At 38.0% G+C, this 17,525-nt stretch overlaps 1 protein-coding gene across 1 annotated transcript in view; it reads left to right on the forward strand.

Annotated features, from left to right (window-relative positions):
• Positions 1–1,352: 1,352 nt before the first annotated feature.
• The window catches only part of Apool (apolipoprotein O like), a 63,553-nt gene continuing 47,380 nt past the window's right edge, over positions 1,353–17,525 (forward strand). The window contains exon 1 of the mRNA XM_028874758.2: positions 1,353–1,439. Within this exon, the coding sequence (XP_028730591.1) occupies positions 1,425–1,439 (15 nt within the window). The 5' untranslated portion in view covers positions 1,353–1,424. The remainder of the gene's footprint in view (positions 1,440–17,525) is intronic.

Below are 17,525 nucleotides of genomic sequence, written 5' to 3' on the forward strand. Positions count from 1 at the left end.
GCACTCTTTTTTTCTAATTATTCACAGAGGCCTCAGGGAGCCTGTTCCCAGATAGAGAATAATATACCTTCTCACATCATATTTTCCTCAGAGCTTCATGATCATCATTTTATAATGTATTTTAGATCATCACACTGTGGCTAAAACCCCTTCAATTACTTTCCAAATCTTTGGTTTTCTTTTCTTTAGATTAAAATTTTTCATATAATATATTCTGATCATGGTCTCCTCCCTCATCTCCTCCCAGATCCTCCCCACCTCCCCCCATCCCACAGGCTTTCTCTCTCTTCAGCAAACAAACAGGCACATAAAAAACAAGACAAGGGGCTGGAGAGATGGCTCAGTGGTTAAGAGCACCAACTGCTCTACCAGAGGACCCGGATTCAATTCCCAGCACCCACATGGCAGCTAACAACTGTCTGTAACTCTAAGATCTGACACCCTCACACAGACATACATGCATACACCAATGCACATAAAATAAAGATAAATAAATTGTTTAAAAAAAAATAAACAAAACCCCCAGATCAGTTATAGTGACACACAAAGCCCCTTTGCAGTATGTTTTTTCATTGCTGTGGAACTTACCACTCCAGTCCTTTCACTGATAGTACTTTTGCACTTGTCCACACTCCTCATGACTTTTCTCAAATCACCTTATCACCATCTTCAATCTATATGAACCAGGAAACGCCATTCCACCCCAACAGACACCTTCTGTTTTTTTTTTTCTTAACCTTTTAAAACTTTTTTTAAAACATTTAGTGTGTGTGTGTGTGTGTGTGTGTGTGTGTGTGTGTGTGTGTGTGCCAAATTTAGGTCATCAGGCTTGGCAGCAGATACATTTTACACACTGAAATGTCCTGCCAGTCCGTATTCTGTTCTTTTGAATAGCATTTAGGCCTTTCTAATATTTGTCCTTTTCTCCTGATTGTGATAAGCCATTAGGTTTTGTAGTGTACTCTGAACAACTGCCTGGCAGAATTGGTGCTCAGTGACAGTTTTAGAATGAATGTAATTGCCCCAAGGATGTCAAAGGTGACTTGCTCTTGTGACTATATAGTTATTTATTAAGGCAGTTGAACTTAAGTTTCAAGTTCTTACCTAGACAAATCACATAAAGAAACAAAAAAAGTCATGCACCCAAGAAGAAAAACTTCTAATTGGAGTGTGGAGAATATTCTGAGACGTTGCATCTATCCAGGACTGGAGTGTCAATCACAAGGGTAAGCCCCTTTCTCTGGAGAACTGATAACTAGTTAACTTTGGCAGCAGAGCTGACAAAGCAGTTGCAGAAGGGCGGGGAAAGAGCAGGAGCCAGCGAGCTACCAGCGTAAAGGGGAGGGGCTGTGGTGACGCAAGTCAAATTGAACTGCTTTGTCCCTCTGCGCTCTCCGTCCGAAAAGAAGCTGAGGGTCATAGGTATGGCGGCTTTTAGGGTAAGTGAAAAGAAACTTAGTTTTCCACTCCCCACTCGCTTTGAGCCCACAACATTCCAGTAGCTGTAGAAGGGATTGTCTAAGGTAACTCCTGGAGGGAGCCACTCAGCAAGTGGAGGCCTAGAGGTGCGACTGTGAGAATCGGAATCTTTAAGATTTGCAGTCTCCTTAATCCCCTGCAGTTAAGTGCTTGTTCCAAGGCGGGCTTAAGCATGATAACCCGCTGGGTGATGAAAAGGCCGGGGCAACTGGCTGCTCCGACAGAGAGAAAAATAATCCTTGGCATTTGTTTTAGTGCTCAGTGTGGGGCTCCATGACCCGAACGTAGGACTTCCTTCAAAAATTATTTGGGGGCAAAACAGACAGAGACGAGACTTCCTAGAATCTGTATTGGACGTGGACTTATACTCAGTGTTGTTACTCCCAGTTGAATAACAAGTTTCGTTGGAGTTTTATGAGAAAAGGTGCTTTTATGTAGGAATGGGGTAGAGGAAGCGAGCCAGCTTTCTCTTGAGTTTCAACATTAGTTTACAAATACTTATGCACTGTATTTTTTAAGTGTATAATGACCCTGTTAGGCTTGAAGGAGGTAAGAGTGTCAGTAATTCAATCAACCGACGTTGATTTTAAGTTGGCTTAATGTTGTTCATTATTTCCCATTCTTACTGCATTTCTGCGGCTTGGGACCTCATACTTTCCCTTGAATTACGGACCTCTCTCCTAACTGGACTCCACTCCCTCCATTCCTCTGATGGAATCCATTTTCTCCTGTGCTGCTATAATACTTACACCAAGATGAGACTCGTACCTCTACTTTAAAGCCTTTATAGGCTCTCCATTATCAGCTCTCAGGGGTCAGGTTACACTTCTAAATAACAACACTTCACCTAGCCTCTGCTTTCCAGCTTTCTTTCCTGTCACCCAGGAATCCCCCCTTTGTACTTCTTACTTTATCTCTCCATGCCCCTTTTTACCTGCTCTTTCTGCAATTCCTAAAATGCCCTTGCCCATTCTCATTTACTTTCTACCAGGCATGTCCAACCAACCTTTTGATAATGCAACCGACCTGTCATCTACTAAGTTTATTCTGGAGAATCACAATCAAGTTACAAAAAAAAAAAAAAAAAAAAAAAAAAAAAAGCAAAATCAAACAAAAACAAAAAAAAAAACCCCAAACTTATAATGTTTTAAATACATTTACAATTTTGTATTGGGTGGGATGTGGTCTGTAGGCCACAGGTAGGACAGGCTTGTTCCCTTTGGTAAGGGAGTGACATTGACCAACTGTAATGATCCACACAAGATAGTTATTGACAACCATACTGATAAGTTATTAGTTCTAAGTCCTTTTTTTGATGGCCAGACCAAGAGCAGTGGGTTTGTGACTCTGAAAAGTTTCTTGGTGCCCAAGTTCAGGGATACAGAGCTTTTAAAGGCAAAACCCACAGAGATACATCAAGGTTAGATGAGGGTCACAGTAACCTTGAAACAATTATTTCTGGCAGAATATAGTAGTTATTTCAGACATAACTTTCCAGTTATTTTAGTTAATATATCTGGACTATGGTCAAGGCCATGGAAATCTCACATGTGTTGCCAAGGCAGACATGACCATTTTGGGGAGGGGGTAAAGGGCTGAGAACTATCTAAGCAAACAGAAAATGGAATAGGAACAGGATGGCATTACCTTAGTCATTTCATCCCCCCACTTTTAAAAATTATGTTTAAATTTTTTATCTTGGCTGAGGGGTAAATACTGGTTCCTGAAGATCATTAGCCTAACAGAGGGAAGTTTTTGTCTGATGAACATTAAAAGGCAATTTATTATAGAAGGCCCTATAGCAAGTTTTATAAAAAGGACGGGTAAGGGAACATCTAGGGCAGTGAAAAGTTGTGAGCCATGGGTTTTAATCAGATGTTTTATGGGACCAGAAATTATTTATGTTTTTGATCTAAGTTATTTTAAATTTTTTATAAAGTTTTTTTTTAATGATAACTTTTGATTTGTTAGCATAGAAGCAACAAGTTTTTCCTAGCATCACACAGTCTTCCCTGGGACATGAAAATGAAGTTTAAGCCTTGACTGTTTGTCAAGACTCTATCTGGGCATGGAGTGTAACTGAAGGTGTCTGATGTCTATCTATTTGATAAATTATCTGTTGTAGGCTCTTTTCCCCTCATTAGAGCCATAGTGTTCAAGGCAGTAGTCCCTATCATCTCTATTTATACCATCATTGGGACAAGGAGAGGGGCAGCCTCCTGTATTGCCGGTGGGCACATTTTTCCAGTAGTACTCACAGCTAAGAAAAGGACTCATGTGGCTGTTCAGGTGCTGTTAGCAAGGTGGGAGTCATAGATGATCTAAGCAATTTCTCCAAATGGTTGTTTCAATTACATTAGGAAATTGATTTAGGGTTAAAGTGTATTTCAGATTCCCAACACTGGACCACCCATGTGGGCCCAGTGTCACTTCCAGTTTTGGTCCCGGGTTCTCAAAGCACCCCCAATCCAGCTTATTGACTGACCTTTGTAAGGGTTATTAATTTAAACTACTCCTTTTTGTATGCCATGGTCTCCATGGTAGTACGATGGAATATTTTGTGGTTTGGGTGCCAAATCCAGGTTATGAATTGCCTCTGCCGTGGCTCCTGCAAACTATTGGTTGTGCACACCAGGAGCAGCAGCAATCAGGTAAAACAGCCACAGTGAGGGTCAGCACCAACTAGGGTCCAATGAATAAGTCACTGGAGGTCTAGAGTCACTGTGGGCTGCACTAGCCAGAAGAGGTCTGACTTCTGTGGTTACCCCCGCAGCTTCGGTGGTAATCTGTGCTCATCTGTGATAAACCTGCTCTGGTAGCCTGTATTATGCAGCAGTTAATGGTGTGAAGCAAATGGTGTTATCCTGCTACTGCGCAGTAAAGGAATAATAGAAGGCTTCTGTAGCAGTGACATGTGGCTAGACATGAATCTTTTGCTCTTTTTCCTTTGGCTAGGAGAAAGTCTCTCTGAGGAAAGCCCTTGTCAGCTTTACAGTTGTCAGTCATCCTCTCTCTTACATTGTCCTTCAAATAGCAAGCTAGAAATCTGAATGCAGATGTTTCAGCAGAGAATTCCTTGCCAAATATAAAATAGTTATCATGGATTAACAAAAGCTGTCCTAGCCATGTGGGGTAGTGCACATCTTTAATTCCAACACTCGGGAGGCAGAGGGCGATGGATCTCTGAATTTTAGGTCAGCCTGGTCTATAGAGCAAGTTCCTCTATATAAAGGAAAAAAAAGCTACCCTTCCAACTCCCCCATCCCTGCCATGTGTTAGAAAATGCAATCTCCACCTTTATCTCCTCCTCTTCCTTCTCTCCCCCTCCTTTTTCTTTTTAATAACCTAATGAAGTAAGCAGGGTATAGGGTGTGGAATCCTCCATTGGAGAATGGTCTCCATACTTGGGGTTAGACCACTGAGGAATACTGACTCTCCCCTCTCCTGTGGTTATAAACTGTCCATGACTCCTCGTTAGGGCAGAGGAGACCCTTTCCAATCCTTGGAACTTTGACTGGCTTGAGGTAGGGTAGGCGAACAGAGTTTTTGAATTCATGGTTAACTCTAGCATGCATCCAGAAGATGTTTCCCAGTGGTTTTCTTACCTTCCAGTCTTTGGTGGCGGTGAGTCTTAGGAGACAACGAGTGTGATGGAGATAGCTGATTTCGGGCTGAGCACTCCTTAGATGTTTGCTTATCTCCTGTGGTGGATCTAGTTGTAGTTTTTTAGGACTATCCAAATTGATTTTCAAAGAGGCTGAAGTAGTTTATACTCACACCAGCAATGTACAAGGGTCCTTTCCCTGCACAGCCACACCAGCATTTACTGTCATTCCTGGATGCTGGGCATTTTGACTGAAGTTATCTTAAATTGGGTTGTTTGTACCCTCCAGTCTCCCAGAAGTGGTCCAGCCTATAGCTCACATGTACATTGATTGGCTTGGTTGAATACACATAGCAAAAATCACAACAAACACACTAACTCCAGATGCCCAGGTCTTGTCAGGAAAACACATGCAGTATGAAAACCAACACAGTATGTCCCCACATCCCAAAGCATATTCTCATAGTTTCTCACAGGCTTTTATTTTTAATTTCAACCTTCTGAAGTTGACTTTTTGAAATGCTGATGAGCAAGGACCAAATTGTACAAGTACATTTTTTGTTATTATTGTACTTGGGTTGTTTGTATTGTTGTTCAGTTACCACATTTTCCCCCAAGAGTTTTGCAAGAAGATACAGTGTGTGTGTGTGTGTGTGTGTGTGTGTGTGTGTGTGTGTGTGTGTGTGAATTTCCTTTTTCAGTAAAGTATTTGCTCTTTGTTTTCTAATATAATAAATAACACTGTGGCTGAAGGACTTTTTGTTCTTAGTAGATTTAATGATACTTTATTTTTTTAGAGATGATTCACTTACCCACTATTTGCAGAAGAAAATAAGCACCCTGATATATACAGGTCCTCTGTTAGTGACACACTGGTGATTACTCTAAAACAGGGCACTCTTGTCAAAGACTTTTATGTTGCTGCCAAGAAATAGCTCCTGGTCTGTAGCTCCACGATGAAGCATTACTACCTTTTTTTTTTTTCTTTTCAGTTTCAGCTACCAAAAAATAGTAGTATATCTGTTAAAGTAAAGAATGAGTTTAGTGACATTTGTTATTATCACAGACTTTATTATCCTTGGAAAATTGTCTAGTATACATAGGGGTATATGTAGTCCAGGATTCAGAAAAAGAGAGTAAGTTGTGTTTTCATGGATAAGAAAGATAGTGTAAGCCTCTTCTTTATGACTCAAAGGAGTATATGGAGATCAGTGAAAATTATATGGTCATTAACTCAGGCTACTGAAGATCTTTCTCACAAAGATGTAAAAAAAAAAGAGTTTGGCAGAAGCGTGCTCTATTGACAGCATTCCCTTTTACTGCAGGTCACAAATATACTGTTTGTGGTTTCTTGGTAATATGTTTTAGAAAGGATTTTATCATTATAGGAGAGGCTGGACCAGAAGCTATATTGTGAAGGTCTTGTATTTTGAGATATAAATTCCCATAATTAAAAAAGTGATATGTCTGTTATATGTCCCTTGCTTGTAAAACTAATCTCTTACCAATTATATTGTATCTAATAGTCATTAGTTTATTCTGGAGCACTTCTTGATCTTTCAAGTCAATTTCTGTTCTGCTCCCTACCTGTTATTTCATCAGTTATGTATGTATGCCTCTATGTTACTTTCCTCTGGTGTGTACATACTTAACTCTTTAGAAAGAGGATATCACCCAGAAAGAACACTACTGGTATAGTTAGTTACACTTCCCCCTTCTCTGCTGAAAAGACAGATATTGGGAAAGAAAGAAGAACTAGAAAATAGAGGTTTAAAAAAAGAATTGAGCCGGGCGTTGGTGGCGCACGCCTTTAATCCCAGCACTCGGGAGGCAGAGCCAGGCGGATCTCTGTGAGTTCAAGGCCAGCCTGGGCTACCAAGTGAGCTCCAGGAAAGGCGCAAAGCTACACAGAGAAACCCTGTCTCGAAAAAACCACAAAAAAAAAAAGAATTGAAAAAAATATAATTTGTAACAAATGATAGTGGAAAAATAAAGAGTGAATGAAGGAATTGATTACAAAGAAGAACAATGATTAAAAACAAGAGGTAGGTAGGCTGCTTTTTCCTTTAGCTAGGTTGGTGAAATAGAACTTTCCATTGTTTTCTACTCCAATCTAGTGATCCAGAGTTTACATATGTAGCTCTGTGGTGATATAGTTCCCAAAGAATAAATGAAAACATAAAAAAGCGCCAATTAAAAGTAGAGAGCAGATAAAGGAGATTTATTCACTGCAGCCACATTAAGAAGAGGGACCAGTATACCCAATTATTCCCTCAAATCCTTCTTTGGGGTCCTGAAGTTATGTAAAGTTTAAATAGAGGCCAAGGATATGCACACCTAAGCAGTCCCAGTCTAAGTGTGGTCCTGCATGTTGACCCATCACTGAACTTCAGTTTCATCATGTAAGGTGGTTGGCAAGTTGTTAGAACTGTGTGAAATCTCTCTCCAGGAGACAAGTTTCCCATTTGACTGAGGCCTCTTCTTCAAGGATGAAATTTCGAGGGGAAAATTACCATGTCTTTGGAATCTTTTGTTTCAGTAGTTTGATAGTCAAATTGAGAGGCAAATCTCTTTAGAATATCTTCATTTCTTCTAAACTTGTTACAACAGTCTCTTTTCACTGTTCTTTTGGCCTACACAAAATGTAGTCTATTAGCCGGGCAGTGGTGGCGCATGCCTTTAATCCCAGCACTCGGGAGGCAGAGGCAGAGGCAGGTGGGTCTCTGTGAGTTCGAGGCCAGCCTGGTCTACAGAGCGAGATCCAGGAAAGGCACAAAGCTACACAGAGAAACCCTGTCTCGAAAAACCAAAAAAAAAAAAAAATGTGGTCTATTTAAACAATATTTAAAATATTTAAGCAGTTATACTACAAGTATATTTTTCCCTGGGGAACTCACTAATGAAAAGATTATTGGTTATTCTAGCTAAAAGTATATTGATCTGAGTAGAAAATACTATTTATGTATTTGATACAGTATGATTAATTTTACAAAGTCTTTTCCATGTTATATGTGAAGTTGAGTTCTTTCTTTAGTAAAAAACAGTTATGCTCTGTTGGCACTAAGAAGTGATCTTCAAAAATTTGAAATTTGGGCTAGAAATATGTTATAAATTAATATCCTCCTTTTTAAGTATTTCAAACATTTTATCTATTTTAATGTTTCCTTCTTAGAGTGTGAGAGATATCAAGATAAAATATTATTTTAGTCTTGGAACCTATGAGCATGTGCAAAATTTCAGAGTAAATACATTTTGGGAGATGTTTTACAATAGCCCTCCTGTTTTTCAGAAAGTTAAAAATTAATAGCATTGATTAACCTTAAGATTTTCAGTTGTTTTGTAGTTGATTTTAATTGCTACTACAAATAGACTTTCAATAGCTGTTACATAAAAGAGCTTACTAGATTCTGTATTTTTACTACCTTGTTTACAGTTAGGGATCCTTCATTATTTGAATATGAAGTCATTGGTATTCCAAAGTTCATTGGGCTCAGAGAAACATACTGCTACCCAACAGAACTCTATTTTAGGAGAGAAAATGGGTTGCATGCGTTCAAAAATAATAATATAACATTATATTTGTAAGTTCCAGATTATTGCTTTATACAAAGAGTTATATGAATTTGGAGAGATGGATTTGAGTGAGCCAGTGGAACTTGAGCTAGTCTTTCAGAGCAGGGCAGAACTAAGTAAGCATATTAACAATGTCTCCTTTTGAGTACCTGCTATTTGCCAGGTATGTTAGTTACAGGATTTGGGAGGTCGTTCTAGTAGGGAAGATGAAGGGAGTCTATGTACTGAGAGAAACGAGTGTGCTTTACATGTTTGAGGCCTGGAAAGATTCATTTAGCTGGAGTCAAAGGGTGTATGGGCAGAGGTGAATAAAGATGCTTGTTGAGGTGGGAGAATGAAGCAATAATTTAGAAAGATTAATTTAGCAACCCCATACAGCTTATTTAATTGTTTTGAAATTTTGTAACATATGAACCCTAAACTGAAAGCAACTTGAAAGGCATCTTCTTGAGTGTTTCTGTTCAGTGTTCCTTTCCTACATCTCTATGAGCTGTGCAGAGCCTCATTTTCCCCTGCATATAATGCACATGTGTTTACATGTGTATGAAACATGGCCTTCAGGCAGTTTTTAAAATAAAATTGCTGGTTTTGACAGTGTATAATATTTGTCTGACCTTGATATCCATAAACTGAATCAAGTTGACTATGCCAATCTTTTGCTGTTTCTGAAAGATTCTAATTATATTGTTTATATATATTTTTATTTTTATTTTTGTACTTCTTAGATTTTTATTTACCTAAGATAAATTTTCAAGTACCATTCAGTAATAACTGCAATACCATCTAGAGTCATAACATGTTTAGAAATTCCAAAATAATTTAGTTTTTTCATATAATATTTTAATTAAAATATTCAGTGTTTAAAATATGTTATCATTCTAGTTCTATTACTGAATTATGCAGCCACATTAAGCTGGGCTGTTTGTTCTGGTTATCTTATGATTGGCCTTTTAAGTGCTAGAGCTTTAATATTTATGCAAATCTCACAAGTACCATGTAATTCCCATCCATCTTAGACTAGGGAGTTAAACCCATTCTTCTTCACTCCTTCTCTTCTGTTTCCCAGTTTTGCTAATTGAACTATGTTGTGGCTGTTATAATATTTAAATGAAGTAGACTTGAATGGATAATTGAGCTCAGAAAGAATCTTAGAAATTGCTATCTGGAAAAGTGTATTGGTGTTGTTTGCTTTTTGTCTTCATAAGTGTGAACAGAATGTATACAACTTGTTGACTTTATGGGCAGGCTTGGTGATTTGCTCAGTGAATAGAGAGCCTTTTCCCTCAGTGTTTTTTCAGTCCTTCAAGGACCTTACAGAGTACTTGTATCTATTTACTTACCTGACCCTTTCAAAATATTATGTATACTTTCTGCACTATTAACATACTTTCCCATGCAGAAGAAGCATTCAGAAAATGTTAATTATCTACCACTTTTCCATCACAGTGTATTATTAGACCACATTTTTTGTGAGCACATTCGTCCTAAGGTGTGTCACACATCACTACTTGCTGTTAGTGTTTCACAATATTTAGATTTCAATAACATACTAGCTCCCATGCTCATTTTAAATGGCATTTGAATGTGGGCAACAGAGCACAGAGATGGAAGAATCTAAACTTTTTTTAATAGTGCGAGGCAGAAAAATGATATTCAATGTGGTCACATTGCGAAGAAGGACAAAGAAATCTAGGGAAAACCTACACGTCCATCTTTAGAAACCTCCAAGTCTGTCTTGGAGGCCTGAAGTGAGATTAAATTTAAAATAGAAGGCCTAAGATTTGCACAGCTAAGCAATTCCAGACAAGGTGTGGTCCTGCCCACCATTGGTTCATCCTTGTCTGGGATCAGTCTCATTCTTTAAGAGAGTCCAACAAGTTGTTGTTAGAACTATATGAAATTCCTTTCCAAAACACAAGTTCTCCCTCTGATTGGGCTTGTTCCTTGTTCCAGCATGAGATTCCTGAGGAAATTCCCATTTCTTTGGAGTTCATTGCTTCAGTTGTGGGAGGGTCAGATTGAGAAACACAAGTCTCTTTAGAATAATAGCTTCATTTTCTGTCATGCCAGTTATAATTCCCCACTTTCTGTCTAATACCTCAGTCTTGAGGTGGAATATGTCTCTTTGAAAAAATATAATAAGCAGAATTCAAGTAGGGACCAACATTAAAACACATTTAGTTAGTGCCAGGTAGCAATGCCTAAGAAACATTTTTTTTATAACCTTTTGGCTTTCAGTTACTTTTGGAAGAGCTGACAAAGCAACTTCATTTTGTTCATTAAGGATAGGGTGTCATCATGAAGCCTAGATTGACCTGAAACTTAAGGTCCTCCTGTTTCAGTTTCCAAAATGCTGGGATTATGGGAAAGCGCTACCAGAACCAGTGTGACTTTATTTCAGTTTTGACTACTTCTTGTTTGTTTCCAAATAATATTCTCTGAAGGCATTACTAATTAATCATCTGATAGTTTGTTCTCCATTTATTCTCTGAGGTCAGAGAAGATTTGTCTTGGTTTGTCTGAATTAATCCACATTGAACAGGGTTGGTAAGTGACAGATGTCAATGAATTAGTGCCAATAATCCCTTTAGGCTCAATTTTAGGTACCTGAAGTATAGAAGCAGCAGCTCTGCTCACTGGCATGCCTGAAGTTCTTTCTGCTTGTGCTGTGGGTAATGTCCTAGCATTTCAAAAATGATTGGGGTCTTTTGTCAGAAGCTGTACTTCTGTAGAATGTTGACAGTTTAGTGACAAGGCTTAAAGAAACATAACCATCAAGAGGAAAATTATTTTGAAAATTAATTGTAAATATTTATAAATATCCAATAACTGTTAATCTTTACAAGGTTTACATAGTTTGAGGCATCTATACATGTAAAACATCAAGTAACATTTAGCATAATTATACAGAAGTACTGTATGGAAGCTATTTCTAAAGCAAAATGTAGAATCTTTGGTTTAGTAGAATAAGTCTATAGCACTGACAAAATCTCTTAAAAATTTGGGGAATAGTGATAGTTATTACAAATAGATTATATACAAGTATATCTAAATACAATAGCAAAATACTTATTATAAGAGTATATATTATATATAGAGATATATGTATGTGTTAAATATATAAAATTTTAATAAACATATAAGAATATTATATATAATAGCTCCAGGTTTTAATTAGCACAATTGTCTAGAATGGCTATTTTTAATGCCCTTTTAAGTATGTAAGACAGTAAGAGGTCAGCATTATACCATACATATAATGAAACCATTGTATCCAGAGAGTGGGAGGGTCTCTGAAGTCCCATCATTATAAATGCCAGTTGGTTTTAGGAATCAGCAACTAAAGAGACTAAAGAAAATATGGTGATATTTTATTTGTGCTGAAATGTGATTTTATTCATATATTAATAAATAAAGTTGCCTGGGGGTCAGAGCTAATAGCAAGCCATAGCAGAAGCTGGGTGGTGGTGGTGCACGCCTTTAATCCCAGCTCTTGGGAGGCAGAGCTAGGCGGATCTCTGTGTGTTCAAGGATACAGCCAGCATGGAGACACATGTCTTTAATCTCAATACCAACCATAGAAGACCTGGAGGTCTGTACAGACAGGCAGTGATGAGGAAGTCATGTGGTGTAGCTGGATTTTTCTCTCCGGTTCCCACCAAGCCCTGGAAGTCCCTTAGCCCACTTATAAAATAAACACACAGACGCTTATATTATTTGCAAACTGTATGGCAGTGTCAGGCTTCTTGCCAACTGTTCTTATATCTTAAATTAACCCATTTCTATAAATTTATATCTTGTCACATGGCTTGTGGCTTATCGGCATCTTCACATGCTGCTTGTCATGGTGGCGGCTGGCAGTGTCCCTCCGACTTTCCTGTTCCCTCAATTCTCCTCTCTGTTAGTCCTGCCTATACTTCCTGTCTGGCTACTGGCCAATCAGTGTTTTATTTATATAGAGCAATATCCACAGCACTTCCCCTTTTCTTCTTTTTCAAAAAGGAAGGTTTTAACTTTAATATAGTAAATTACATATAACAAAACAATTATCGAGCAAGAATTACAGTTACAATATTAAAGAAAATATCCTATTTATCTTATATTTGTGAGTTTAAGGTTTTATATTTAACTTATCTTTTATCATAACTAAGGAAAATTATAACTATCTAGCTTTAACTACATCAAAGACCTCACAAGGATATAATATTACCTGCGAAATGGGAGAATGATGTAAGCAACTTTCAGGAGTTTTGCAGGCTAGACAGAGACAGCTGGCAGCCTGGAAAGTCATCCAAAGTTCTCTTGTAAAGTTGGGGCATCTGTCTTTGGTCCATAGGGCCAGAGTCTCCGTGTCCTGTAGAATGTCTGGCAGTTTCCTCTGCAAAGCAGGAACCTGAAGGACCATTTTTTCAAGCAAAGTTAGTGGTCACCTTTCTATGGGTCCTTTATGTCCAGTCGATACATTTTTTTAATCAGTCCAGGCAAGAACAGTTTCTTGTCAAAATGGCTATTTTTGTCAAGGTGAAGATAAATTTTAAATGGAGTGTCTTCAATGTCCATCCTCCTGTCTGAAGTAAATCAGTGCTGCCAGGAGCAGACATGTCTCACTGTCCAGAAAGTCTAAATTTTTAAAAATATTTTAAATGCCATATTTTGTAGGTCTTTGAAGTATTTGAAGATTACCTGTCTATCTGAAATATATCTTTGTATACCTAACTTAACTAACATGTTACAAGTTTAACTATCATAAAAGACTAATTATCTGTATTTTTTAAGACATGAAGCAGGAACCTGGTTTTGGCTCTGTTTAGAATTGGTTATTAAATATTCTCAGGTTTAAGGTGGAAACTTGAGCTGTTGGGTGCTATTTGTAGCTGGATTTTTCTCTCCGGGTCCTGCCAAGCCCTGGTAGTCCCTTAGCCTACTTATAAAATAAACACATAGACACTTTTATTATTTACAAAGTGTATGGCCATGGCAGGCTTCTTGCTAAATGTTCTCATGTCTTAAATTAACCCATTTCTATAAATCTATATCTTGCCACATGGTTCGTGGCTTACTGGCATCTTCACATGCTGCTTGTCATGGTGGCGGCTGGCAATGTCTCCCTTCACCTTCCTGTTCCCTCAATTCTCCTCTCTGTTAGTCCTACCTATACTTCCTGTCTGGCTATTGGCCAATCAGTGTTTTATTTATATAAATCAATATCCACAGCAATGTGGTTGGGTTTACAACCAATGAGAAGGCAGAACAGAAAGTCTATAAAAAAGACAAACACAGGAATTAGGTCTCTTGGATGAAGAGGACAGTAGCAGCAGTGAAGCGTAAGGTTTTTAGCTCTTAGCTCTGACCTCTTGGGCTTTCATCTTTGCATTGGCTCTGTGTTTCTTATTTAACAAGACGGTTACATCTACATCAAGGTCCAATATAACATGAAAATATTCCATCATTTGTATTGGTTATTTCTTTAAAGAACACAGTTAGGTGAAGCTATGAGGATGGGAAGAATATATTTTTTGGCATTTGAAACAGCCTATTTACCTATCTATCAAATTATTTATTCATGTTTATTAAATATATACATCATGCTTATTGCTGCATGTGCCAGTGGCCGAGACAAATATCATAACCTTTATTAGTTATTGGAGAGAGAGAAAAGATGTTTTTCTAAGTTGAGAAATGCAGGGTTTGTAGAGGACACATTTTAGGGTTATGTTATCCAGTGTAGGACTCAGAGGAGTGTTTCAAGATGAAAGAAAGGGTTGGGAAGAATTTTTTTTGTTAGTTCTCCATAATCCCTAATCTTTGAGTTGTTTCTCATTCATATTCAGGATAATGTCGGGCCCATGGTCCAGGACAAGCTGTGCATATTCTGGCATGCTGTGCCCATTGCTTAGACTGGCTCTGGCTGGCTACAATCTGTTAACTGTCTCCCCTTCCACACTTGGTTGTTTAGAAGTCACTGTGCTGAGCAATAACACTTGTAGGTTATTTTACATGTATGAACCTTACATGCTTTTAAGTTTGTAAATGGTGTACAATAAGGCTTAGATGCACAGCTATATATGTTTCTAGTCACAGATACATAAGGCATCAATTGTAGTAGAGTCAATTTAAATTAGTTACTTACAAAGTAGTTATTTAAAAGACTTCAATGTAAAACCGATCCTGAAATGAATTTTGACTTTGTGAAGACACTTTTCTAAGTAGCCACAAGTCTGAAATTCAAACAGCAAAAAATATAAGTCAATTTTTAAGCAAAACATAAAATCGTGCCTTAAGTTTATCACAAAGAGTAAGACAATCTGTTTAACAACTTTTGGTTGTTTTAGATTTAAGAATTAAGTTCTCGTTTTACATTGGTACCTTTACATTAGAGCATTAACAATTTTGAAGTAGATGAATCTTGTTAGTTCTCAAACTGGAGTTTTATAATTGGGGTGAGATACCAATTTTTTATTTTGTATTTTTTTTTAGCCTTTGTATAAATCTGTGTTAAAGACAGACTAGATTTTAAAAGTAAATACAGAAATATCCAACACTATCAAGTTTTAAATTGTCAGAAATTTAAAAAAAAGTGTGGTGGGGATGTTCATGGAAATTAGAAGAAGGTATCAGATTCCTTGGAGCTGAAAGTATAGGCCATTTTGAGCGGCCTGATAGTGGGTGCTAGGAACAGAACTCTGGTCCCTGAAAGAGCAGGACTTAACTCTAAACCACTGAGCCATGTCTCCGCACTTCATCTTAGCCAAAAGGCCGAGAAGCGATGAGCCATGTCTCCAGCCCAAACACATTTTTTTGCTTCACCAAATAGAGGTAAAAAGCAGCTAATTCTGACTGAACTGTAAAGATGGGAAAATGTCCCTGGAGAAAATGTTCCTGCTGGAAAATTCCATCTTTCCTGTCCACTTAGGGTCAGCTCATTGCTAGTGGCAGACACCCCCAAAATGTGTCTTAAGTCCATCTGAGTTGCCATTTTGTTATTGAACTTGGGGAGTCACAGCCTGTCCCCCAAGCCAGGTACAGACACCTGTCCTCACTAAGGTAATTAGAAGAGTCAAATTAAGAGTGGAGAGCAGAAAAGGGAAATTCGTGGATAAAAGAACCCAGTGACCTCACCCAAGTCTATTTCCCAGCATCTGATACTGACTATTGAATTATCATGAAGATTTACAAACTCAATGTATGCCAAGTTCCTGGGAACATGCTAAGTGCTCCACAGACACAGAACTTGGTGTCTTCAGAGAACCTTTATGTGACTGGAGGCATTGTAGTAAGGTATGGCACAATGCTGTAGTACTTCTACCAGAGAGCAGAGCCATTCCTCATCTTATTTTAACTCTCTACATTTTTTCTTTCTTTTCTAACGGTGGAGTGCCTCCACTACCGTCATTTGCTCTGCATCTGTTCTTTCTTCTATTTCCTGTCATTTCTTTTACTTCTTGACTGGTATATTCATTAATGGAGCTTTTTATAAAGACAGCCACTGGAATGCCCTTGTCTCAGTTCTTTACCTCTTTCTTTCAGTTAATTATTGATGTTTCAGGAAAGCTTTTTGGACAGGATATTTTGTTATGTTGTCCTGTTTCTTTCTCCTTCTTATGATTTTAGGACTTCACTAAAAGTTCTAGACAGCGGAAATCTTCAGAATATTTTACTTTCACATGTATCCTGTGTCTCTATTTGCTGTTATTGTTGTTATTTTTTTTTAAAGTTAAGTTTTTTATTTGGATTTTATTCTTTGTGTACACACGACCATGTCTGTTGGTGAAACTAATACTATGGTGTGTCCCACAGGTTTGAGTTTTTTGTCTTTTTTTAATTTAAAAATGTTTTTTTTTTTTAATTTTACATATCAACCCAAGTTCCCCCTCCCTCTCTTTCTCCTGTCCCCCCTCTCACCTCCCATCCCCCACTCTAGTCCACTCCTCAGAGTGAGTAAGGCCTCCTTTGGGGAGTCAACAAAGTCTGGCATACTAAATTGAGGCTGGACCAAGCCCCTCCCCACTCCAAGCACTGGGCTGAGCTCCTAGACTTCAGTCAATGAGAGGGAGGAGGGATCACAGGAGCAAGTGAGGTCAAGATCAAGATGGGGAAAACCGCAAGGACAGCTGACCCAAGCTAGTGGGAGCTCACAGATTCTGGCCTGTCAGCTGGGGAAACTACATGGGACCAAACTAGGCCCTCTGAACAGTGGGTGACAGTTACATGGCTAGATGTGTTTGGGGAGCCCCTGGCAGTGAGACCAGGACTCATCCCAGGTGCATGAACTGGCTTCTTGGAACACATTGCCTAGGGTGGGATATCTTGCTCAGCTGTTATTGCTCTTTAATGCTTAGGTTAAATGTTTTTTGTGAAGAAGACATTTTTTAGTGTCTGAACAAGGAAATGAATCTCATTTGTAATCACACTATTTGATTTTTAAAAATTAAATTATTAGTAAAGTTGTAGATGAATAAAAGAAAATTTTTCCTTAAGAATATGATTTTCTCCTTCCTTATTTTAGATGATTGGGGTTATAATGAATTATGTGTCCCCATGACATTCTTAGGCTGGAAAAACAAAATTGGTATTCACATGTTTTATAAAATACATTTTAGAAAACTCAAGGTAATAGCAAATAATTACCATTGAAAACTGTTTATTGTAAAAAGTCAAAAGACTGGATAAAGATGATATAACTACTCTATATTTTAGATCTTGGCTCTGACATTTGTATAAGAATAACTTAATGATTTGCTATCACTAATTTGTACTAAAACATGTATCTGATACAAACCCAGAGATAAATTGGCTATAAGGCCTCTTAGATTTATTTGCTTCATTGTAAAATGGAAATGGTGAGGTTCAAAGTAACATGAGAAGCCAA

The sequence above is a fragment of the Peromyscus leucopus genome, chromosome X, assembly GCF_004664715.2.
Source record: "Peromyscus leucopus breed LL Stock chromosome X, UCI_PerLeu_2.1, whole genome shotgun sequence".
Taxonomy (NCBI): Eukaryota; Metazoa; Chordata; class Mammalia; order Rodentia; family Cricetidae; genus Peromyscus; species Peromyscus leucopus.